General features: G+C 34.0%; 1 protein-coding gene across 2 annotated transcripts; it reads left to right on the top strand.

The window, feature by feature from the left end:
• Window positions 1–4,402: 4,402 nt before the first annotated feature.
• On the top strand, window positions 4,403–25,796 carry LOC106059319 (1-deoxyxylulose-5-phosphate synthase YajO-like). Of its 2 annotated transcripts, XM_056019361.1 has the most exons (9): window positions 4,403–4,424; window positions 12,579–12,764; window positions 18,006–18,068; window positions 18,864–19,049; window positions 20,151–20,309; window positions 21,476–21,654; window positions 22,887–22,938; window positions 24,171–24,332; window positions 25,465–25,796. In XM_056019361.1, the coding sequence occupies exons 2-9, from the start codon at window positions 12,651–12,653 to the stop codon at window positions 25,558–25,560; spliced, it is 1,011 nt and encodes a 336-aa protein (XP_055875336.1). In that variant the 5' UTR covers window positions 4,403–4,424; window positions 12,579–12,650; the 3' UTR covers window positions 25,561–25,796. The 2 variants fall into 2 exon arrangements, with proteins under 2 accessions (XP_055875336.1, XP_055875342.1); XM_056019367.1 differs by lacking the exons at window positions 4,403–4,424; window positions 12,579–12,764 and adding an exon at window positions 15,839–15,861.
• The last annotated feature ends 389 nt before the right edge of the window (window positions 25,797–26,185 follow it).

Consider the following 26,185-nt stretch of genomic DNA (forward strand, 5'->3'; position numbering starts at 1 on the left):
TCTACTGTAAAGTAAATGTAAAGTTAATTTGACAATGATTTTGTACTTAGTAAAAGCATAAATACAATGCAAAGATGACTTTATATTTTAATACAAAATCTTAATTTTCACTTATTATCCTTATCACAACCCAAATTAGGCCCCGCGCTATTCGTTTCGCATAGGGCCCCGCAACCTGTAGGACCGGCCCTGATGCCTGGGTTCTGTCTGCTTCTGAAAACAAACTCCACTCTTTGCAAGACCAAGAGGTTATTAAAATGTTCGCCGTGTCGTGCCTTGGGTTCGAAGGTGTACGTCTCTCGACTCTCACAGGCTCCACAAAATAAGCCTAGGCCTACTAATTGTGCATGTTCCTCTTCAATCTCAGAACTTCCCGTCGGTTGTTGGGGCACTCTTTCACAATTTCATGCGAATCATAGGCCTACATTTATTTATTATTCAAAGAATACAAGAGGATTACGAGAATATGTGATCATTGTTCATTCTTTAATGACCTACACGGCCTACAGCAGTGTTTTCCAAACGTTTTCTCCAACGACACTCTTCGCACATTCTGTTTAGAGAAACACTTTGCTTATTTCTAAAGAGCAGTGTTTCTTAAACTGTGTGCCGCGGCACACTAGTGTGCCGCCGAAGATTTGCAGGTGTGCCGCGGGAGTTTTCAGAACGCCACACGTTCAGCGTTACACAGGTCTGCCTACTATTAAATGTTTATTTTACGTTGCGATGACATCCCCACTTGCAACGACCAGTAATAGTAGTGGGTCGCTCCATAATGACGGAAAGGTGTGTTAGCTCTTCAGGTTATGGAATTGTCCACTATACATATATTATTATAATGACTCAAATGTAGGCCGCCTTTGCAGACGTACAGCAGTTCATGAATTGGTATCGATAATTAGAAGTGATGTGTTTCATGTAAATTGTCTAGATGTATACTAATAGTAACAAATTATTACTAAGCCTTATTCATTGTTATCCATGGAGAAACACGTTAGCAAGAATGAAACTGCGAAAGCGTTAAATGAAAAGCAAGGAACCAAACGAAGGTACAAAGAAGATTACATCGGATATGGTTTCATATCTTCGGGACCTGAAGATTCTCCATTGCCATTCTGCCTGATCTGTAATGCAACTCTGTCGAACGAGGCGTTTGTTCCAAGCAAATTGAAGAGACACTTGAAAACAAAACATCCAGCTGTAAAAGCGCAACCGAAGGAATACTTCGAAAACATCAGGTCTCAACAAAATAAACAAGCTAAGAAACTTACGAACTACCTAAAGCTGCCAGAAAAGGGATTGATTGCAAGTTATAAGGTTGCTCAGTTATTAACAAAACGCAAGAAAGCGAAAGAGGCTGAATCAGTCATTGCACCAGCTTTAGCAATAGTTGTTTGAAACTATCCTTGGACCCGATGCCGCCGAAAAAGTTAAAAAAGTTCCTTTGTCAAATAATACTATATCGCGCAGAATTGAAGACATCGTCAGATTTACAAGATCAAATCTGCGAACACTTCGACGTGCGATGAAGTGTCTCTGCTGTGGTCTCTTCAAGTTGATGAATCCACTGACGTTAGGATGAAAAATGTGTCCACGAATTCTTATTTAATAAAGACTTACCAACTACGACCAAACGCGAAGATATTTTCAAAGTGGTAAACGAAAACATTTTGCTATTCAAACTACAGTGGAAAAACTTGTCAGCGTATGCAACTATGGCTGTCCTTAAATGCAGGGAAATAGAAAGGGATTCGTCACTCTTGTGCGTCAAGAAAATCCAAATGTATTAGTTGTTCACTGCATGATACACAAAGAAGCTCTAGCCTTAAAACTGCCGAAAGATTCGATGTCTGTTCTGGATCAAGTGATTGAAGTTGTTAACTTCATCAAATCTCGACCGCTTGCATCCCGACTTTTCTTTCAGCTCTGTGAAGCTATGGATTCAGACTACAAATGTCTCCTGTATCACACCAACGTTCGTTGGCTCTCCAGGGGAAAAGTGTTAAAGCGTGTCGTCCAACTCAAGGCTGAGCTGATTTCATTCTTGGAGGTTGAAAAAAAAGACTTTGGATTTTCTATTCATGACGAGATTTGGTGGGTTATAGTGACTGATTTATTTGACAAATTAAATTAATTGCATTTAAGTCTTCAATGACCATCGGAAACCATGGGCGTAGCCAGGGGGGGGTTCTTGGGGTTCAAACCCCCCCCCGAAATGAAATCCCCCCCCCCTTGGGGGGGGGGGGGAGTCGGAATTTAGTGACTGATTTTTTGCTTTGATTTTGTTTATTTTAGGTGAGATTTTAATACTAAACCATCACTTGCCCTAGCACAACAAAGGGGTTTTGAGTTTAAAACCCCCTACCATGGGGGTTCGAGTTTAAAACCCCCTACCAGGGGGGTTCGAGTTTAAAAACCCCCACCAGGGGGGTTCGAGTTTAAAACGCCTACCAGAGCGGTTCGAGTTTAAAAACCCCTACTAGGGGTTTTGAGTTTTAAACCCCCTACTAGGGGTTTTGAGTTTTAAACCCCCTACCTGGGGTTTTTGCAGTTAACTCCCCCTCTTCTATAAAACAAAACAAAAAAAAATGCAAACGAAAATCCCCTAATTCCAAGAGCACAGTTAAGGAAGATTTTGATTTTAAAACCCCGTCTAAAATTTACGATAAACCCCCACTTTAATATAAAAAAAAGCTAATTACGCACTCAAAATGTTATGAGCGTAGCTAAATGGGTTTTCACTCAGTTTTGAGTTTTTGAAGGTAAAAAATACATCTTTTTAATAATAATAAAAAAGCAAATTATACACTAAAACTGTTATGAGTGTAGTCTATGGGGTTTTGAGTTTAAACTCCCTTCCAGTGGAGTTTGAAGCTAAAAAGTACCTCTTCAATATAAATAAAAGAAAATTACTCACTCTATGAGCGTAGTCAAAGGGGTTTTGAGTTTAAACCCCCCGCCATCTTCAGTGTAAGAAAAAAAGCAAATTACGCACTCAAAATGCTATGAGCGTTGCCGAAAGGGGTTTTGAGTTTAAACCCCCATTCAGAGGGGTTTGGTGCTAAAAATACATCTTCAATATAAAAAAAAAGCAAATTACACACTAAAATTATTTGAACGTAGCCAAGCCAATCGGGGGTTTTTGAGTTTCTTCTATAGATGGCTTTTTTTTTTAAAGTTTAAAACCCCTCCAGATGGTTTTGAGTCTAAGATCCCCCTACAGAGCATTTTGAGGTGGAAAACCCCCAACAGAAGATTTTGACGATAAAACTTCTCTTTTCGATATAAAATCTAAAGCAAACTACAGTCACTTAATTCCAAGAGCGTATTCAAGAGAGGTTACACATTTTTACCAGTGGCAGGGCTCCATTAATAAACTGCAGTGAATAGTCATCTACCGAAATCGAAAAACACTAAATGTAGCTCAACAAAGATGGCTAAGACAGATTTCAGGAGTCAGTTATAGAGATCGGATCTAAATCAAGGAAATCCTATGCCGAACTGGGAGTCGACCCCTTAGTAAGATTGTGAGAGAACGACGCATGAGGTTTGCGGGACATGTTCTCCGACAAAATGAATTACGCATAGGAAGAGTTGCAACGATATCCTAGTACAACTTGACGCCACTCATTCATGGAGGTCCTCATGGCAGGTGGGAAGAGGCTTCAGACATTACCAGTGACAGATTTTTATGGAAACTGCTTGACGTCAAATGCTCCGAACGGCGTGAGAGGGTCTAAGTCAGTAAGAATAGCACATTAGGTTTTTGAAATAAAACTTTTTAATAGCATTAAAATGCACTGTAGATACCTCAGAATATGCATTTTATTGGTTTTCAATATCAGAAATAGTGCTTGGCGGCGGGGCTTCGCCCCGCGCTGGGGGAGCTCCTAGCGCTCCCCCAGACCCCTTTGCTAGTAATGTCGGGGAATCTACAATTTTTTCATTAACTCATGGAAGAACCTATTCTAGGGCACAATAAATGTCTCCCGAAAGAATGAAGGGTCAGAATGTAATAAAGATTATATACACACACACAAACATAAATACATATAATTTTTTTCCCGTGGGGGGGTCGGGGGAGGGGAGAAAAAAATTCACCCCCCGAAAACCCCCCCCGAAAAAAAATCCTGGCTACGCCCATGTCGGAAACCATCATCACTGCATCCTCAAAACTGAAGTCATTTGGTGAAAAATTGTCTTTATTTAATCTTTTTTGGTGAGCATTAAATTTTAATAAATAACTTATTAATTAAAATACCAAACCAATGTGAGTCCTCGCCGCCCTCCTTTTTTTAAATTTCAATTCATTTAGAATCTACCTATGTCGATCAGTACCAGGCCCAGGCGAAAGTCACGAAAGGGAGAGCATTCCTAACGACGGAAGCCTGACATATCGAAAGTGGGATGTGGCTGACAACAAGGTACGCCAGATCTAAATCAAGATCTAGACTCTAGACTTAGATATCTAGACTCTAGGTGACGGGATTGTTCGAATACTGTACCTGCAATTTTCATGTTTGGATAGCAAGGAACGGATTAAACAATTAATTGCACTTATTTCCCTGCCTAATCAGAAACATAACACTAAGACATGATGATGATTATCATTATGATAAGACGTCATAACTTGTCATATAAATTTTATAATAAAATAAAAAGATACGAATACCCTTACTAAACTTTCTTGGCTACTAAGCCGGGCCTTACCCGTGACCTACTAAGCGTACTTCATATTCTTCCAGTCCCAACTAGATTCTAAACCTCTAGAATAGACTAGATTCTAGATCTATTGATTTAAATTTGAACTAACCAGTAACCAAGAGGTAAACAAAGACAAAAGTAAATGTCACATTTTTATACTTTTAGTTTTATACCAATGCACTTTGATTCCAAGTAAAAATAAAAAATTGGCTTCAGGTGTAAATGAAAATGTATCTAAAATACTAAAATGTGTCTTTACTAACTAAACTATAAGCTCCTTCTTCCCTAGAGGCTAGTGATAGTGCCATTAGAAAATCAGAATGGAATGGGTTGCCTGAATCAGCAATGAAAACTAACGACTTAGCAGAGTTTTTAAAAGTCATTGATTAACATGTATGACTAGATTGACACATGAAATGCAAAGGACGTTACAATTATCTTCTTTTTAAAAGTAACACCTGTAATATATAAGATAAGAAGATAGGATGGCAGATTAGGAATTGAATAGTTTCACCATAACTGTGAGTCAGTATGACAATAAGTATACTTTTATAGACAAATGGATGAGGCTGAGGAGTTCGTAAATTTTAGAATCTAAATTTATATAGATCTAGATACAATAAGTTTTTTCCTACATGTAGACTACAATTTCAAACATAAAAAATGTTGGCAATTGATGTAAGGTACTCTAGATCTTTAATGATTTCTGTGGTACCGGCCCACCAGGCATTTGCCTGATTGTCTAGGAATGTTAAAGTATAGCAATAGGCCTATAAGCAATATACTAGAAAATCAGTGATAGGGGTATAGCCTATTCACCCCTGGTCTAGATCAAAATCCATCACTTATAATTTATTTATCACTAACTTCTTTTTCTTCTTCTTCGTTCTCGAATCACTAATAACTTCTAAAAGTCTAGATTTCTAGATCTAATCTATTAAAGTAAAAAGTAAAGTTTCCCTTTCAGATCTTGCGATCTATATGAGGCAGATGATGTTAAGGTCATCTGTTTCTATGGCCTACGGTTAACAAGCAAGGTGTTATGTGGCCAGCAAAATGACCAACGGACTTTACTTTCCCCAACTAAAGTCAGGTACCCATTAGAGTTGGGTGGACTCAGGGGCTCCCTAAAAATCCCAAAATTCAAAATCCCAGCCTTCACCGAGTTTCGAACCCCAGGTTCGGAAGCCGAGCGCTTAACCACTCTGCCACTGCACCTCATCTAATCTATTACAAGCTCAAAAATCCAGAAAAACTATGTGGCGCTCCCTCCAGATCCCTTAGCTGACTTAGGGGGCAGCAAACATAAATTTGGTCTAAATAGATCTAGATATCTTTGGTGTTACTAGATCTCTAGTAAATTTTGAGGAAGACTGATATATATAATGTAAATTTTTTTCACTGAAACTAAAATCTTATCCTATTCCATTATTTAAAAAAATGTTCAGTTGATATTATAAGTCTGTTTTTAATTTTGATAATCTTACATTTTACATATATAATATGTAATAACTATTGAATAATTTAATTGATAAAATTTGATGAGCAATGAAATTTGAAAATGGAATCAAATTTCCTTTTTACAGTTGTGTAACAATCAATGGGGATAGGCTGAATTAGCTTACTGAATTATGATTCATCAAAAGAAGAAATGGAAGATAGATTTTATTGAGAAATATTTGGGTGAATATTGAGTTGGTGGGGGGAGGGGAGGATGGGAGTGACATCCAACCCTATAAACAAAGCCCCATCGAAACCATTCTGGCGCGGTGTGGGGTAATAAGGTTTCATTGGGTTTCATTGGGTAGATTGACCTACTTACAATCGCCCCTATAAAAACGTTAACGGATCGGTGTGGGATTTTAGTTATTGGGCCGTTAACGTCTTTCCGCTTTCGTGCCGGTGTGGGATTTCCCCAATCACGCCAGAACCAACATGATGAAATCTTTATTATAACATAAAAAACAATATTATGATGTTTTAAAATGTAGTATTAATCGTCTTAAAGCTAAATGTTGCTTTGAATCCTTTTTGTAAGTAATATTAAGATTTAAAAAAAAAATTAATTAGGGTTCTATTGGGGAAATCCCTAACTGGAATAGTGAAGTTTTACCCGTATGGGCCCAATGCAGACTTTTCGTAATCAAATAGTGTGTGTGTGTGTGTGTCTGATTTTTTAATGTGCACACTAAAAAAATATATCTATATCTAGTAATATTTAATCACACATAGAATCTAAAGTTAAAGGAGAACATATTTGTTTTTTTGTTGTTTTTTTTTTTAGATTTAGATTTAAAAAAAAAGTTTTATACATTTTAACATTTTTTTCGACCAATGAAAAAGAAGCATTTATTTCTTATAAGCTCGCGATATTCGGCACAAACTGGATTATTCAGTCTTCACTCTAGAGCTTACACACGTGGATCAAATAAGAGCTAGCTAGAGCTAGATCTAGATCTAAATCTGTTAAGTTATTAGTTATACTACAAGTTATAGAGCTATAGTCACTCTAGTCTAGGTCTAGTCAATCTAGACTTTCATTAATATAATAGATCTATTATAAATAATTATATGAGCTGTACTTCTTGATATCGATGCATATGTTCTTCAACTCATGGCAGCAATGGCAGCAGCCATGGAAATTCAATTGGAATGGTCGTAACTTATAAGTATAAGTTAAAGTCTTAAGCCTATCACAAGTACAGATCATCATCAGATGACGAATCTCTAAGTACTCTAACACTACTAACAGATCTAATCTAGATAGTAGATTAGGTCTAGACTTAGAATAGATTTATAGATATATCTAGATAATCTAGAATGCTAAGAATCTAGATCTAGAGATTCTATAGATCTCTCTAGACTAGTTTTATTATAATATCTAATAGTAGTAATAGGCTACTAGATCTAGTACGATATAATATTATTAATATATATATTGTTGTAACTCTAGGTTAGGCACTCAACGAATAGGCATGCAACTCAACACAGTGTAACAGGAAATAAATACAGGTGTTTATTCACTAGGACAAACACATAGCATCCTTCAGCTTCCTCAGAGTCTTCCTACTAATTTACCAGTCCTTTAAACAGCAACCCGAATGTGGACCAACGACAGCCTTCCCCGCTTCGCTCCAGGTCCCTTCTGCAACCTTCAGGCAGCACCAAAAGCTGGCTTCTTAGTTTCCAAACATTCAGACTCTTCACAATCCCTGATGCAATGTTCTTATCTCTCTTCTAGTGTCTTCCTGTTTACGTTCACTAGTGCGCACCTCAAGCACTGGTGCAAGGCAGGGTTACAACAATATTATATCTAGACTTGAGACCTATTAAATCTAGATCTAGACGACTTAGACTTAAGTGATTAACATTCATGCGTTATGACTAGATTTACTGATTTTCAGATTTACTATTTAGAATAGATTCTAGATCTAGATTCTAGAATCTACCATGAAATGGCTAATGCATCTGCAGCATAGAATTAGATTTAGTTAAGGACTTACTAGATCTTAAATCTAAATCTACTACCTTTTAACTTTTAGGGCAGAATATTAGATCTAGTCTATATGCCTATCTAGTCACGTAACTGTAAACTAATACTTAGACTTAGGACTTTGGACACTTTGGTATATTAATATAATAATTATTATACTCATAGTACTCATACTCAAATATAGATTTTAGTACTATTCTAATTCAAATATTTTGAGGTTAGAAAAAATTGACCTAGACTTATAAGATATACTAAGACTTAGTAAACTTAGATCTAGATCTAATAAAAGATAGTCTAGAATAGTCTAGATTCTAAAATCTAGTTGTTATTAGAAAATTTAGTAGATATATAGAATAATATTTAATTAATATATTGTTAATACAGACTAATCTTTAATTTTTTCATACTATAGGCGATAGGTCATTTAGATTAAATAATTCTAGATCTAGTAACTAGTTATAGTCATAGACCTATAGTATAGACTTATAATCTTATAATATAGATATTTACTTTGTAGAGACTAATGTACAATATTAGGCCTACACTCCAGATCTTGAAAATCTAGTCTAGAGTTTAGAATGTTTAAATTTATACAAATAAATAAAATCAAACGTTTATATTGGTTTTAAAATCAGATATTGAGATATGTCTAGAAAAATATGTATATATATACTATAATATAGTATATCTATATTAGGGGCCTATATATAATAGACTAACGCCACTAACGGCTAACCCTATAGCTGCTATAGACTATAGCCCTATATTGACATTGTTTTTTTTTTTTTTTAAATGTTCCTTCAGAGTTGAAGATATCTACTTGGTAGTCTAAACCTCAAAGGAGCTTAGGGAAGTGATGGCAGTTGCAGGGTATGAACCAGACGACCATGCAGAGACCAACGAGGCGACCAAACAGTCCATCGTGCATACCACATAACCAGGTCCAGGTAGCGTTACATCTTTATTCACCAATACTCAATATATGATAGATTTTATTTTTTGTAAATTTTAAAGACTCTAGGCTCTATGTAATAGAATTAAATAGATCTATACAGATCTAGAAATTCTAGATCTATAAACTAGACATAGATCTAGATTATATTTAGATCTAGCTAGAATATCTAGAGGTCTTAATACTAATTATTATATTATTATACATTTTTCTACAATTTGATCTAGGATTCATTCTATAGGCTTAGCTAAGGCTTAGGCTTTTTAAAATTTCATTGTGTGGATACTGTTAAAGAAAAAATACAGAGTCTCATCATTAGGCTATAGCAACAGTTTTTCTTATACACCATACCATAAATATAAACATTTCAGGATTTGTCTTTATTGTAATTTTTTTTTTTTTTTTTTATTTAGAATGCCAGTTTTTTTTAAGGGCAGCTGACAATAAGAATTGTCTATGTATGCACTACAGATGCTGTTCAATATCTTTTCATGAGGAAGCCTGCTCAAAAAGGTACGAAGAATAAATTTTTCTTTAAGATTACTGATCAGTGACACCCCCCCCCCCCCCCCATACCAAATGAAAATTTTAATGAGATCAAATCGATTAAATAAAAAAAAATGTAAAGTAAATGTTAATCTTGTGAAACAATGTTCGAGAGCAATATCTTCAGCTTTTTGTAATTTCACTGAGATTTAAGTTCATTATTAATTTGCATAAAAAATTATAATGAACATTTATACAATGAAAATAGGGCCTACATAGAATTGTTTTTGGCCTAATGTCATTATATAGCAACAATCCTTCTTGTATACCTTACCTTAAACATTTTGTGTTTTGCCTCTATTGTAATATTATTTTTTTTTTGCATTCTTTAAACATTTTTTATGTTTTTATTTATTTTTTTTTTTTTTAACAGATCGCCACATTTTCTTTAGGGGAAGTTGACATTAATCTTTTAGGTTAATAATAACCTATGCATGCAGTACAGATGCTGTTCATCATCTTTTCATAAGCAAGCCTGCTCAAGAAGGTAAGAATTAAATTTTGCTTTTAGATTACCAATCAGCAATCTGAAAGTAAATTGTTAATGGGATGGAATTTATTAAATGTAAATAAAGAAATGCTATCCTAATTTTGAAATATGCTGGTTGTGTGTTGTTTTTTTTTTTGTTATGTTTTTTTTTAAGTTTCACTGTGATAATTGTTTATTTTAATTCTAGAATAAATTTTCAGCCAACTTATTTTTAAAATTACCATAGAACTCTAATTACAACAGAATATAGTTGTATTTGAGCCTGTGATAAAGTTAATATAAATAAATTGGACAAAATATAATATTGAATGAATTGAAGCCTAGCTCGATCTAGTCTGCCATTGCACTTTTAGCATAGTCAAATACCAGTGCCACATTTGCTGACACCAATTCATAACATTTAATTTAAGGAGAAGATTGAACTCCAAATTTTGAAATACCATTAATTTTTGTGTTGCTTAATAGGCTTTAGAAGCAACCTAATTTTTGAGCACCGTTTATCATCAAGGGCTGGAAATATAACCGTTAAATAGTATGTCCACATAGATAAATGTAAGGTCTTCTGATGTTTAATTGTTAGATTCTTTTTATTATTAATACAGCTTGAAGGTAGTTTTATTACATGACTATAATATTTATTTGTATGTTTGTTTGTTCCAGCTGCTGCATGGAAGTCAAAATATGAATTATTGCCACCAGTCTTGAAGTCAGCTTGTAAAGAATGCCAAGAATTGAATGAAAATGCTGTCTTGATATCTTGTTTGTGCTGTTATATTTGTCTTTTGTGTTGGTTAATTATTCCATGAATAAAAAATAAAAAAAAGTTAATTGTGTAAGTTTGATTTAAGAATAAATGATCAGAGCATGCAAGTCTTATATAGTACGTTACCAAAAATTGTATTGTTTGATAGTGTTCAAACCCAAAAATGTAATTTAACTTGTCCATTACTTTATAAATATGTTGACATTATAGCTAGATGTATATAGAAATCATGCACTGATTCAATTATTATAATTTCCAAACAATTATGTCAAATAATTCTATTGCTAGATCTAAATCATCAGTGTGAAAGTAGACCTATGTAAAAGGTTAAAAATCTCATACTAAACCATTGAGCTGCATTTGAACAAAAAGGGCATTATAAACAAAAAAATCACTAATGAATTTGTTTTAAACTACAGTATTGAAAAACATAAAAGATTATTCCTAATTAAGCCATAATAAAATTTAATGACTGAACCATCGGAGACAGTATTTGCATGATAATCCCTAATTGAGCCCTAATAAATATTTCAGTTACTAAACCATTAGGGCCAGCATCGGACCGATAATGGCACAATAAGGGTTATCCCTAATTGAACCCTAATTAATATTTCAATTACTAAACCATTAGGGCCAGCATTGGACCGATAATGGCACAATAAGGGATATCCCTAATTGAACCCTAATAAATATTTCAGTTACTAAACCATTAGGGCCAGCATCGGACCGATATTGGCACAATAAGGGTTATCCCTAATTGAACCCTAATTAATATTTCAATTACTAAACCATTAGGGCCAGCATTGGACCGATAATGGCACAATAAGGGTTATCCCTAATTGAACCCTAATAAATATTTCAGTTACTAAACCATTCAGGCCAGCATCGGACCGATATTGGCACAATAAGGGTTATCCCTAATTAAACCCCAATGAAAATCTCAGTTACTAAACCATTGGGGCTAGTATGGGCTTGATTAGGGCGCGATTCTGGAAATCCCCAATGAATCCGGAAGTGGGTTTACCCATTCTGGGCCGATATTGGCACGATTAGGGTAGCCCGTATTGGTCCCTTATGGGAACCTAATGGCGCCAATGTGCAAACGGTATGCGCGCCCATTAGGGCGCGATTTGGGCTCTTTAGGGCTGCAATTAGGGCAAAGGGGGATAACCCTAATTAAAACTGATACTGGGCCGTAATGGGCATGTTTATAGGGAAGCTAACAACACTATAATAGATGATTAACCCTACAGTGATAAGTTAATTGATATATTGAATTGATTATATCATAAAGATCTAGAATCTAAATGTAACTTTTTATTTTAAAGAACATCAAATGTGATAGATGACTTTGAATGAATAACCAGGCTACATTGTACTTTAAATTATTCTATATGTGTATTTATAACCATAACTTTATAACCATAACAACACCTTTGATTATCCCGGCCTGTTATATAGGGACATTATACATTTGTTCTAGATAATGTAGTGGGTCAAACACAGACCTGCATGTAGTTTTCTTTGCTACAGTACAATTCAAGTTCACTCAAGTTGTACATTAATCTTGACCTAATTTTTATCTCTTATCACAAAATTTTAAATAGGGGAAAAAAAATTGTCTTTTCAGTGTGACTTCACTAGTTGAATTTGACTATCATTTGACCAGTTCTTGTCCTTGCTGGCAGTCCTTGTCTCCAATATGGAACATATCACTTTAAAAGGAACCGATCTTAAAGTATCTCGTTTTTGTCTTGGTACTTGGCAATTCAATGATGGAGAAAATAATGTAACCTGGCCTGCCCAGTCTGCAGAGGTTTGTTAAATTGTACATTTTCTTTTATCTGAGTGCTATAAAAGAACTTTGTTGTACTTATTTTTGAGCTAAGAGTTTCAACCTCATATAAATAAAAGAGATGTAAGCTGTGTACATTGATTAATAGATAACAAGAATTTATTAAAAAAAAAAAAGCTTCTAAAAATGTTTTCTTCAGCTTGTCAGTTGTTAGCAAATTTGTAAATAAATTTATGTATCAATTATCAGCTTTTCTCTCGCTGTATTAATTATGAAAACTATTAGAGGTCTGCTGTAGTCATAAGTTACTAGACAATCAGATTGTGTGCCTTGAGTTTAAATTTAGAAATTTAGGTACCCATTCAGCTCATATACCATTCTTTGTTTTGGACAGTAATAGATTGTCAGTCCTTGTGCCAGAAACATGTCATTGTTATTAAATATGACTTCAGAAACTGTTAGTTTTATATCACCTGCAGTAATTCTTAAAGGGAATTAACATCATTGCTGAATTTTTAAATTTTTTTTGGCATTGTCCCCAAAATTTTGTAAACAAAGCAAATCAAATTGCAGGTTTTGATATTTCTGAGCAAATCAAACATGAGGTAGTCTTCAGATTTCAATAGTGCTTTTTATGAGACACATATCATTAGTGATCTATTATTGTTGTAATTGTTAATATAAAGAAGGAATTGTAACTTTGGGTTACAAAAAAGTAACCAAAAACCTTCACATGTGGATATCAGAAACTATAAACTACAAACTATCAATGAACATGAACCTGTCTTTCTCCTTACCAAACATGCATTAAAAACCTGCGATAATATTCAATATATTACCCTTAAAAATAATGTATGAGGTCTTTCATGTCACATGCCAAATTCGACTATTGCAATGGTTATGATGAATATTACTTTCCATTCATCTATTAAATGCAACAACTGCCAATTGTGTTTCAAAATATGTGTATATGTATGTGCATACTTAATTTTTTTAAAACTAAAGTGCTTGCTACCAGTAGATCATTAGTGGATCATTTCATTTTTAAACATAATATTATGTAACTTTTTCCTATATTTGTATTTAATTCTTTGGACAAGTATAACAATATATTTATAGCTTGTGCAGGCCTCTTAATTTAAGAAATACCGGTATTATTAACTAAAGATGTCACATTTTCATGGTAAATGCAAACAAACATGCCAGTATTTCCAAAAAGGTCATCTTTTGAGTATAAATAAAAAATGGATTATAAATTTATTTTATAAATTAAACTAAATGAATAATGAAAAAAAAAATTAAATGTATAAAATTGATCTCAATATATTTTTTGTGTTTTTTGAAATGGAAAGAGTTTTTTCATGTGTTATTTTGCCTATGAAACTGTATTTTATGACAATTTATTGGAAATTGATAAATAATTTTTCTTAACAAAAATGTCAATACCTTCATAAAAATGTCCCAATTATTCTAATTCAAAGTCTTTAAATCTTTTCTAATGTAATAAGCTTTTATTCTCAATGTTTTGTTTTTTTCTTTTTTGTTTCATTAAAAGAGAGACAACTTTTGTTAATCCCTCTAATGCTAGGAGATTAAAATGTATAAGCCTCACAAGCTGTCTACTAATTTTAGAAGCTTTCTGAACTAAATAAAGTTTGTAGTGTCCTTGTCAGGTTTTAGTTCCACATTAATTCTAGAAACAACAAGAGATGCTGTCAATGGTTCCCCTGACACCATAGATGGCATCATGGGAAGTCTTGACAGGAAGGAATAAACACATTCATGATTTTTTTAATGCACTTTTTAATAAGAACATCAAACTAAAATACTTTTTAACCTTGGTTAGGCCAAGGATATGCATCCACTGTTTGAGACCCCTCAACTCAAGAAAAAATAAAGAAACTAGAACAGACACAAAAAAGAGCAGTGAGTTTCATAACAAACCACTTGATTAGAGTAACACCTTTAGGAAATCATTAAATTTAGAGACACTTAAGAACAGAAGACTAAAAGTATTGTAGCAATTATACATAAATAAAAATTAAACCATAATCTTCAAATACAAAAATAAAACCTAATAAAATACTCAGAAAGACACAAAGATAAAGGCACATTTCTTGATCCATATGCTAGAACAAATTTGTACAAATTCTCCCTCTTCCCTAGTGCTATTAGAGCATGGAATAGGTTGCCTGAGCCAGCCACGAAAACCAAGGACTTGGAAGTGTTTAAGCCATTGATTAACATGCATGACTAGATTGACCTATGGACACATGTAGGACGTAATCATCTTTATTTTTTTTTTGAAGTTACATCTGTATTTTATATAAGATAGATGATCTTTTGTTTATGAAAGCTTAAATGTTACATGTGATTTAGGCTTTGTGGGAAATAGATGTAGGCAGATAGCACTGGGGGTGGATAAGAGGACAAAAAACTGTTTAGCTGAGTTTGAGTCATGGTTGATTCTAGGATATTTAATATAATTTTATTGTTCATGATTAAGGTCTTCCCTCTCCTTGAGCGGTATCTGACAAATGTTCGGAGACACTAATAGCCAACAGCCACTGTATGAAAATAGATGAACTCTACATTGTACGGAGCTCTACATTGTACTTATCTAAACCTTAATGGCTTGAGAGAACATCATCCTTCGCTATATATTACAGTCACCTCTCTGAATAAGTATTTTTAGCTTCCACTTGATCACCCCTTGTACCATGAATCAACAAGGTTCATTCAGTAAGATGATTATGTGTTTTGGTAGGTTGAGATAGTCTGCTTGTCCCTTGCTGTTTTCCTAAAAAAAAATAATATCCCCCAACTCCATCTCCACATTACCAAAGATTTTACTTTTTACTATTGCCCTTTGTTTTTTTAACACTAACATTAAAGTTCCTATTACCGTATTAGGAAACAAAGTGCAAACTAATTAATTTTTCTAAGGTATTTAGATATAAAGTTTTAAAAAGGATGTTATTTCTTTGCCTTTAGTTGTGATTGTATGCTGAAATTTATTTGAGTCAATGCGTTGTATGGTTTAAACTTTTAATAAGATTGGCACCAACTACACCTTGCCCTGGTCTTAAAAAGCTAGCGTTCCTGTCTATTAGTCATGGTAATCATCAATATTTCACAGCTCCCTGTCATCTTTTTATTTTTGTTTTTGGTAAAAGGGGAGGGGGTGCTTTCACTTGGCAACTCACTGAATTAAGTTTTGCTACAATTTACTTATTTTCTGTTTTTAAAATAACTGTCAAGTTTTGATCTGTATTCCCTGAGCTTGCAAATATTTTGAGTCGTTATTAAAGCATTTAACATAAATACAAAGACTTCTGGGATATATATATATATATATATATATATATATATATATATATATATATATATATATATATATATATATATATATATATATATATATATATATATATAAAACATTGAGAAAAATAAAGTGAAATGGTATTAAATGAAATTTTTTGTTTTGTTCATTATAAGTCCCATGTGTTGTTGAAAAGCCCCACTCTTGAGAAGAAATGTAAATCCCTTGGCTGCTTGTGTTTCTATTTACAGAATGACATATTTACTGAACTTTCTCCTGTCACAACTCATTAGTTTTGTTTCAACTTGCACATTCCACTGGCATTCTAAATCCACTTTTACCTTTATACTCACTTTCCTATCTTTAGTTACCAAAGTTTCAATATTCACTGTCATTATTTTGTGGCATTGTTTTTTTTTTGAAAGGAAAATTTGAGAATGATTATTAATTAAAATAATGGTTATGGGTTTTTAAGAAAAAAGAACACATTTTTTTACATCCTCTGCTCCTGGCACAAAGTGTCCCAGTGAAGTCAAACTGTACAGCTGTCATGTTTTGTAAATTATATGTTTGCCAAGTTGTTTGTCCTACAGGTGTCGAGTGAAATGGAAAAAAAAAACTGGTGACAGTTTCATTGCTCTGGCACTGACGGCACAATTAGGTTAAGCTCAAGAGGGAGACCATCACTGTCAGCTATGCCCTCAACAAACAGACATAAAATGGGAATATGTATAACTTATGTAATCGGCTATCCCAGCAACAAATGGACATAAAATGTAACTAATTTAAGCTTGGACCTGACTTTTGAATACATAGATGTGGCATTGTTTTTACTATTATTTCTCAACTAAAACATTTACTGTGGTTGATCCACAAGTTTAATCTACAGTTCTAATTTTGTTTCAGCCCAGTTTCAAAGATAAATTAAGTCATTAATTGTTGTAAATTGATTTAACAAAAAATATGAATAACTTCTTTTTTTAGTTTAGGCTTAATTTGAGATATTAATAGCTCATTAATCTACTTTGCTGACCTCCTATTTTGACCCTATAAGAGATCATGCATAATGAGTGTGTAAAAAAAAATAAAAGCCAAAGTACTTGTTTATCTGTATGTCTTGGTTTCATTGCTTTCTGGCGTGTTACTTACTTGCTGATTAAGACTGATGTCGTCAGCTCATAACTGAAATTATTATTTGCTGCTTTATCACATTTGTCCACAGACACTCATATTTGCACTGGCAGACATCATTTTTGACCCTAGATGAAAAATGAAAACTATTGTATCAGTGCTTCTCATCCAAGTGCTAATCATTTGACTGGTTAAAAATACTGGACATTTTTATACTGGTGTATAGATGTATGGCCCTTAAGAAGATAAATTAATTTTAGGGGAATAGGTTGATAGAAATAGGGAAATTAAAAATGAAAAGTTTGCTCAGTGGCTCTTGTAAGTACAAAAGGTTTGAGAAACACTGTATTTATATGTAAAGGTTTCTTGAAACAGTACTTTGGTATTATAAACGATCATCATAATCCTGTGCATAACACAAAATTTTTAATTTAATACATCTCATAAAGAAAGACATTGAATGCAGAAATATGCATGAATCTCTTTGGGAGGGTGGGTGTCTCAGTAAGGACTGTACTATTCCTAATTTGTAAGAATAAAAAACTGTACTATTCCTAATTTGTAAGAATTCTATTCCTAATTTGTAAGAATAAAGAACTGTACTATTCCTAATTTGTAAAAACAAAGAATTGTACTATTCCTAATTTGTAAGAATAAAGAGCTGTACTATTCCTAATTTGTAAGAATAATTAAGGAAATGTACTATTCCTAATTTATATGGTTTTTATTTTCTTTTGTTGGTTCATACTATTTTTTTTAGATCACCATATTTGAATACACTTGCAATAATTTCTTAATTATAATTTCAGTTGTCAAAGTCTGTTGTTGATAAATGTCTGGAGTTGGGGATCAACTTTTTTGATACTGCAGAGGTATTTAATATGCATATTATGATCAAAATTTTGATATTAATAAATTGTTTCAATTTTTTATGTTTACATTTCCTGTAGTTGAATGGGAAAAAGCTGGGTGTCAAGTCCTTGTTGATTATGATGGTCTTGGTGATACCACCAACATCGATGCTAGTTAAAATTGTAACAAAGGTTGTATTTGATCTACACTATGACTATTGTCTGATCAATTTGGATATCCATCTTACTGGTTGTGACCATTAGAAAAATGTCAGCCTTAGCACCGCTCATGTAATTGTAATATCCAGTGTTCCTTTGGATAATTAGAAAAAGTCGGAACCACCTTTATTCTGTTCTCCTTTATCAACACTTTAGTCTTATAAATTATTGGGCCAAGTGGCATGCATAACTAAGTAGCTTGAGTTTGAATCCTAGTGAAGACATGGCATTTTAAATTCAAGATTATCTCAGAGTAGTTTTTACTAATCCTTAAAGGGAGTAAAGACATTTCTTTTAAATGGTTCTGTAAAATAGTTACAAAAACTATACTTGCTGAAAAAAATTAACAAATTTGTTTACTACAAATTTTTATTATATTAAATAACAAATTGTTTATTTTTCCATACCATTTTATCATTTATAATGGCCACAAGTTTTTATTTTGTTATGAAATAATATTGTGAAAATTGCAATGTAAAATTTTTTTTTTGTTTCAAGTGATTTAATTTAAACAGATATTCTGCGTAGGCTGATAATATAATAATGCAATAATATTATTAGAACAAAGTCTTGAACATCAAATGTTATTTTCTCCAGGGCTACAAAAACTCTGAGAAAGTTCTTGGAAAAGCTTTGCTGGGCAGACGTCAAGATGCTGTGGTGGCCACTAAGTTTGGCTTTAGAGATGGGATTGGAACTCCTCCTTACTCTGCACAAGAGATTGATGAGGCAGTGACTCGATCTTTACAAAATTTACAGACAACTTACCTAGACATACTACAGGTCAGCTTGTACATGTAGTTTACAATAATCTGTTAATACTCTTCATACTTTGTGTAAAGGAAACATTAACTTTGTTATAAACTTTATCACAGATTTCTTCTGCATTATTCTAAGTGTTATATCAATGGTTTTGAAGGTTGTATTAACCAGGGGAGTTAATGGGGATAACATATTAAGCCTGGCAAAACTGATTTTATTGACAGGTAGAGGGGTGAAGGTGAATACCTGTTACCTCTAAAATCGAGAACTTCAGGTAAATAGACCTCATCGTCAGCCTAGTAAGGCAATTCATCTAGAGGGTAACACTGATTTGAGGTCTCTGATAACTTGCATTGCTAAGGCATTGACACTGTCAACTATCTCCAGCATCTTCTGCAAACTCAATAATCAATTTTACAAAGATATAATGTAATCCAATTCCTTTTGTTTTACACCAGCTGACAATTAAGCATTTGAAATACTGTATACAATATGGTAAATTATTGTTGAATGATTTCAATTTAATTCTGTTTGTTACAAACTCAATCTGTCTTTATGATACTAATTTTGCACAAGTTATTTCTCCCACTTCCCATTCTCTTTGCATGATTATTCATCGTCTTTAGCAACACATGAATAATTTTAAAAAAAATAACCAATTATTTTATCAATTGGTCATAATTAATTCATTTTGTTTTATGTAGAGACATAGATAATCCTTGTATAGAGAATTAGTTTGTCTAAAAATTTGAAACTACTAATAGATAACTTTATACCTTCTATTTTCACTAGCACTTGTCTAGTTCAGTGTCTAGCATGTTGGTCTTCCATCAAGCAACTTTAAAAAAAATTGTTTTTGAAAACCCAGCACAGAAACCTTCTCCCAGATATCCCCTCCTCCCCCCTTCCAACTGGTCCTTACAAATGATTGGACCACAGCGCATTAAGCATTCTCAAAGCATTAAATTGCGCTAAACCAAAACAATCAGTAAATTTATTTCCATCCTCACAAATGTATTATTGTTATTCTAGATCAATTACAAATTAATTACATGTCTGAGTCAATATAATTGATATAATTACACGTTTAAAAAGTATTTTTTATATTTTATTTTGGATTAGGTTCACTTTCCTTCATTTATTAGAGACAGTGTTGAGGCAGTCACTGAATTAGAAAGACAAGTTTCTTTAGGCAGGATTCGTTACTATGGATTCTCAAACTTCGCCCCCAACAGAATTAAAGCATTTGTTGAAGCTGGAGGGAAACCTGTGGTCAATCAGGTACATTAATAACAATAGTTGCTATTGAAATTACATTGTGTTGGCCTCTTTGGCTACTGAAATAAAATGGGTTCATATGATAATGCTTGAGAAGAAATGGCTTATTTATGTGGACTGGATACTATTAACCTGCTGTGGTTAGGGTATTGTCTGTCTTACTTCTACAATATAGTTTGCAGTTCTTTGCTGAGAATTTACTAAACTTAGTGAATACTCAACTACCACTAATTTAGCTTTGTTAAACTTTTAGAAAAAAGTGTTGCAAAAGAGAATAGTACGTGCAGAGGAAGATATTTGTATGTATGTGTAAATGATGTTGAATGGTGTAATGTTGAAGGATGCGAATGTCGTGGAATGCTGGGTTCTTGCTTCCTGGAGTACTCTTAACACGTAACAATTATATATACTACAAACTGACTTAAGTCCATTTCAGCAGACAAATATAAAGTTTATTTTACAACATAATAATAATAAGACTGCACTCCTTGCTAGTGTTACAAGTCAAGAAATAATAAACAATCCTATCCGCATAACAGCGGTATCAAATATATCTAACACGTTAAAGTCTCTAGATTACAAATCACGTCTGCATCTCAGCGGGTAACACTGTGCAGAAATATAGATTATCTAATACATGTCTCAAAAAGACCACTGGCAACAACTGCCCACAAGTTACTTTCTAACTGAAGTTACTAGCGACTTTTCTAAGTCGCTACTGTCCGTTGCGGACTAAAATATTACTTGACCACCCGGTCCAAAGAATACCACTTGACTTAACTGACTTGACTGAATTCAAAGTCAACTTTATTCATTCTACTTCCTGTTTTCTACATCAGGAATTCCACGTGTCTTTTAAACTCTTATCATGACGTGAACTTTAGATCATGCAATGTCAACTGAGACTGTGATAGTATGCCTTAGTGTTCAACATTTTGAGCCTGCCCGGTCTGTGCATAAAAAATCTATTCCCGCCTGATATATCAGTCTTGTGCCACCTCACCTGAGACTGACAGTCTGAAGGGACTTAGGCGTAGGGAACAAAGGCTCCAAAGAGTTAAAGGAAAAATAGTTTTCATGTTTTTTGCTTTAATGGTTCGTTTAAAAAAATGTACTTTTGTTTTCACTAGTTTGGTGACAACTTATTGTTCTACTTTTGTTTTGACTAGATCGGTTACAACCTATTGTGGCGCTCACCTGAGCTTGAACTTATCCCTGAGTGTCAAAAGTTTGGTATCAATCTTATGGCATATTCTCCACTTCAGCAAGGTCTTCTCACTGGGAAATTTGCCAGCCTGTCTGACGTTCCGGAGGGAAGAAGACGTGGAAGATTGTTCAGCAAAGACTCGTAAGTGAAAGCATCAAAACGTTGATATTTAGAGAATATAAAATAAAAAATCGCAAATAACAATTTACAATTGGGCCCCATGATGGCCTACCTTCTGATCACTGTTAAATGATGCAGTTAAATCTGTGGCCACATTTTTTTTTCTTTAAAATCAACAAAATCTTAAATAAACCCAGAGTTGGTTTTTTGAGACCATTCTGATAAAACACGTTCAGACTGTATGAACATTTACTATTATATTCCTTATGCCTTTTTTTTTTACCATAAAGCTTTGTTATTTGAATGTTTACTTATATTAGCTTATTTTATCCTTTTTCTTGAACTGTGATGTAGATGGAAGTCTGTTGTTAGTGGGTTTTTTTCAATTTTTTTTAATACCTTGTTCTGCTGGTACAACTTTATGACAGTTAAAATTCCAAGGAATAATGATGCATTTTGTAGCAGAAAGAATGTATAGATAGACATTGATGATAGAAGCATCCTTAAGGAACAATTTTAAAAACACTTGGTGGTATGTGTGGCTAACTGGCAAAAAAACATCTTGCTACCTATCCAGTCCTGACTGGAGCAGAGTTGTGTTTGCTCAATGCCTAAAGACAGCATGGAAACCTGCTCCTGGACATGGGTTCACAAAAGAGATTGGACCAAATAAGCATGAAAGTTGTGCCATAGGAAAGTAATTTAAAAAAAAACAACAGTTCTCCACTGCATATGTTTGTTTGTTTGTGAAATGTTGTACATGTTTCTTCAGAGTTGAAGGTAAACTACTTCCTAGTCCAAACCTGTATATGAAACAATAGGATGTATCTTTCCTCAACAAAACATCTGTCCAGCTTTTTGTAGATGTCACAGAATGTTGATGTAAGCATTCTGAACCCCTTAAACAAGTTTGCTTCTTACCTGGCAACTAAAGAAGTTGTTTTAATCAGAACAATTAGCTGTTTCATTAGCTTAAGTGGCACATCTGTATCTCCTCCAATCCACCTTTTCTTTGCCTTCCTGTTTCTGAAGCCTGAAAATCTGGTTTTGTTTCTTATTAGGTCTATTTTGGTTTTCAGAATTGTAAGATTTATTATTAGTTGGGCTATACATTTGCTTTTATCCCGTCTCCCACTTGTTTAACATTTATTTCTTTTCTTTAAAAAAAAAAGGAAAACAGGTTAGCTAAATAATTAACAAGAATTTGTCTAATTGTTAGAACTGATAGATTTGTTTTCTTCATGTACTTCTAGAACCTCATTATCTAGACATGGTCAAGATGGAGCAGAAGAAGAAGTAGACCAGGTGAGAAGAAACACAATTTAAACATTTCTTGAAGGCAATGTACCTTTGTATTAAATGAAACATTTCAATTATTTTGTGAAGTAAGTTTGTTTACTCCATTTAAATACATATTGGGATTATCATTTGATAATTATATTGAAATTTTATAAATCTGAAAAATATACTTATAAATATATCTATCCATCAATAATTTTTTGTTTGTATTAAAAATGACAAGGCAATATAGATCTATACTTTTGATTATATTGTTATAAACCTGGTGGTGGCACAGATGGGGGTAATGGTGTGAGTTTAGTCAGCCGACGCAAATTGCCCCAGGCCAGCGCTAGATGAGCGATCAACCGTGACGAGTTACGATGATCAGCTGAGTCGAGTGTCAACAGGACGGTTGGGGAAGGATCGCCGTCGTGAACAGAGCTCAGGAGCGTCACGAGGGATGTAGTCATGCGACAAAGCTTGAAACGTCGAGCGATGTTCCGTCCGGTTCTAGAAGGCCAGTAGGGACCCTATATAAAGAGCGGAGGTGTCGCAGTCAAGACGGTCGAGAAAAGGGGCTCAATACAGCGAGGTTCACGACAGAAGGTCCACTACAGCCCGGTTCAATACAGTCTGGGCGACTACAGCACAGTTGAACGGTGTGGTTCTGTACGGAGCATTAGGATGGTTCAGTGTGGAGTACTGTCAAGCACAGTTGAGACGAACGGCGTCTTGATCTTGGTCTGCGATCCAGTCCAACACATCGAACCTAGTGTGTAAAGTCAGTCCTGAACTGTTGAACCCAGTGCAAGCCCGGAACGAGACGGAGAGGTCAGTGCAAGAGTTTATACGGCGGAACGGTGTTATTGGAGAGATATTTGTACAGTGTACGTGTTGCCAATTGTACAGTATTGGCTGTTACTTATTCAACTATTAAAGTGTTACGTTACTTTGGAGCCCTGAGTTGTCAAGTTCTTTAAGTTGGTGGTGTATGGTGCAGTTTGCAGAGAGCCTGGATAGTGAGATTCGTAACAATATCCATATAATTGTAAAGTTTCATATCAAACAAATAAGAAAATAAGTTACAAATTTGGCAAATACTGATAATATGAAATTAGTTTTCAAGGGACATAACACAAATATTTTTTCTTTTCTTTCACTAAAAGAAGGTAGATTAAGTTACAAAATAGTTTAAAACATATACTGACTGTAGAATTTAAAAAACAAATTTATCCACTAATGTAAATTTAAAACAGGCTTTAAAGAGAATCCGTGAAATCTGCAACAATGCTGGCATACAGATGTCCAAAGCTGCTCTATCTTGGATCCTGCAGCAAGATGGCATTGCTGTGGTCATTGCTGGAGCCAGTTCTCCGGAGCAAGTCGTTGAAAACAGTGAAATCATAAAACTAAATAATGTAAGTGTCATGTCTGACTAGTAAGACTTAGCCTTCATTATGCAATGCATTAGGCATTTTCATGATAAACTGCTTGGCTTCCTTTCAAGGGGGCTCTATTTTGAATCCTGACTCAATACGAGTTGTGTTTGCTGGGTGCCTAAAGGCAGCTTGGAAACCTTCTCATAGATACCCCTCTCCCCACAACAAAAGAGACTTGCCACAGCGCATTGAGTATCATCATCATCATTATCATTCCTCATGGAACGTAGAGACTCGACAAAAACACGCCACTCTCCACTGCCTCTTGCTACTTTTTTTCTGGTTTCCCAACTCTTCCCGGTCCTCTCGCTTCTTCAAGTACACTGCATCGCCATGTTCTTTTTGGTCTTCCTCTGTGTCTTGTTCCCTTGGGGTTCCACTCTAAGGCCTGCCTAGCTCTGTTGCTGGTATCTTTTCTAAGGGTGTGACCAATCCATCTCCACATCCTCTCTAGGATCGGCACTTCTATATTTTTCACTATACAAAAACAATCTAAAAACAGTGTCAAGGGCATTAAATTGAACTTCACTGTTGCCAACTCAGAAAAAAAAATTTTAACCCTATCTCAAAGTGTTGCAGTTGATCGTCATATCAACTCTCCATTATTACTGTTTGTTAGTTTCCCTTTTGTTTTAAAATATATTTGAAGTGATAGAGGGAAAATCTAAAACTTACTTTTTATGAAATTATTTTGTGCTACAAACTGAAGAGCTTTCAAAATTTGATTCTGCAGAGCTAAAAATTCAGACACAAAAATTAACCCTAACCCCTTTACCAACAACATTGGTTTATCAGGACTAATGTGTATAGATCTCTTGTTAATAGCATACTATATCAAGAGGCCTGAACAAGACTCTGGCCCCAAAACCCCCCTATAGAATTAAAACTATACAGAAACCACTGCGTGGTTCATCTCAGATATAGGATTACTGATTTGAACCCTCCAACATGTAAAATGAGAACAAAGAAGAAGAAAAAGACTTGTTAATAATAACAAAAGAAGTTATTTGAAAACCCACTTGTAGTAGAGTTAAAAACCCAGGGTAACACATACTAATAAAAATCATTGAACTTATTTATACTGGTTAATGTTAAGTATTTTCCTCATCAGGACATTATCCAACAGTTGACTGAAGCAACGGAAGAGGTCAAGAAAAAAATTGGGCCATCACTTGACCAGTGGGCAGCAGAAGACAGGTGCCAGTAATTCAAGACATAGTCAGCAGTTAAGAATGAAATGTTATCAATATGGCATTAAATGTGGGTTTTAATAATATTTTATTTGTACTAAATCCAGGGATCAATAAATATTTTTATACAAAGTGAGGTAATGTTTTTTAAACTTACAGTATTATGTTGTTTGTTGAAATCTAATGAACACTGTGGTGCATTTCTAATGTATTTTATCTTGCTGTAAGACTTAATAAAATGAAAGACAAAGATTGTAGGAGTTATGTTTCTTTGTTCTGTCAAGCTTTATCTTCTAAAGCTTTTACTTTTTTGCTGGTACAACCAATGGGGTGCAATCACATGGCATAGGGATAAAAGAATGTCGATTTATTGTACGGTGAATATTGACTCTGAAACTTTGCTAAGACCGAAGCAAATTTTAAAACACTGAATATCAAATAGCATACAGGCTGAATAGTTACAAAATTGTTTAACTTTGTTATATTTGAATCACTACTGAACATTACCCTATATTCACATTGAACAATTTCAATTTGAGTTAGTTTTATTTAAATCACTATGTCATGCTGCATAATATGTATAAGCCTATATCTCCATCATAGCTAATGCCAAGACATTCATCTCATTTCTATTTCAATGGG

This window comes from Biomphalaria glabrata, chromosome 1, assembly GCF_947242115.1.
Source record: "Biomphalaria glabrata chromosome 1, xgBioGlab47.1, whole genome shotgun sequence".
Taxonomy (NCBI): domain Eukaryota; kingdom Metazoa; phylum Mollusca; class Gastropoda; family Planorbidae; genus Biomphalaria; species Biomphalaria glabrata.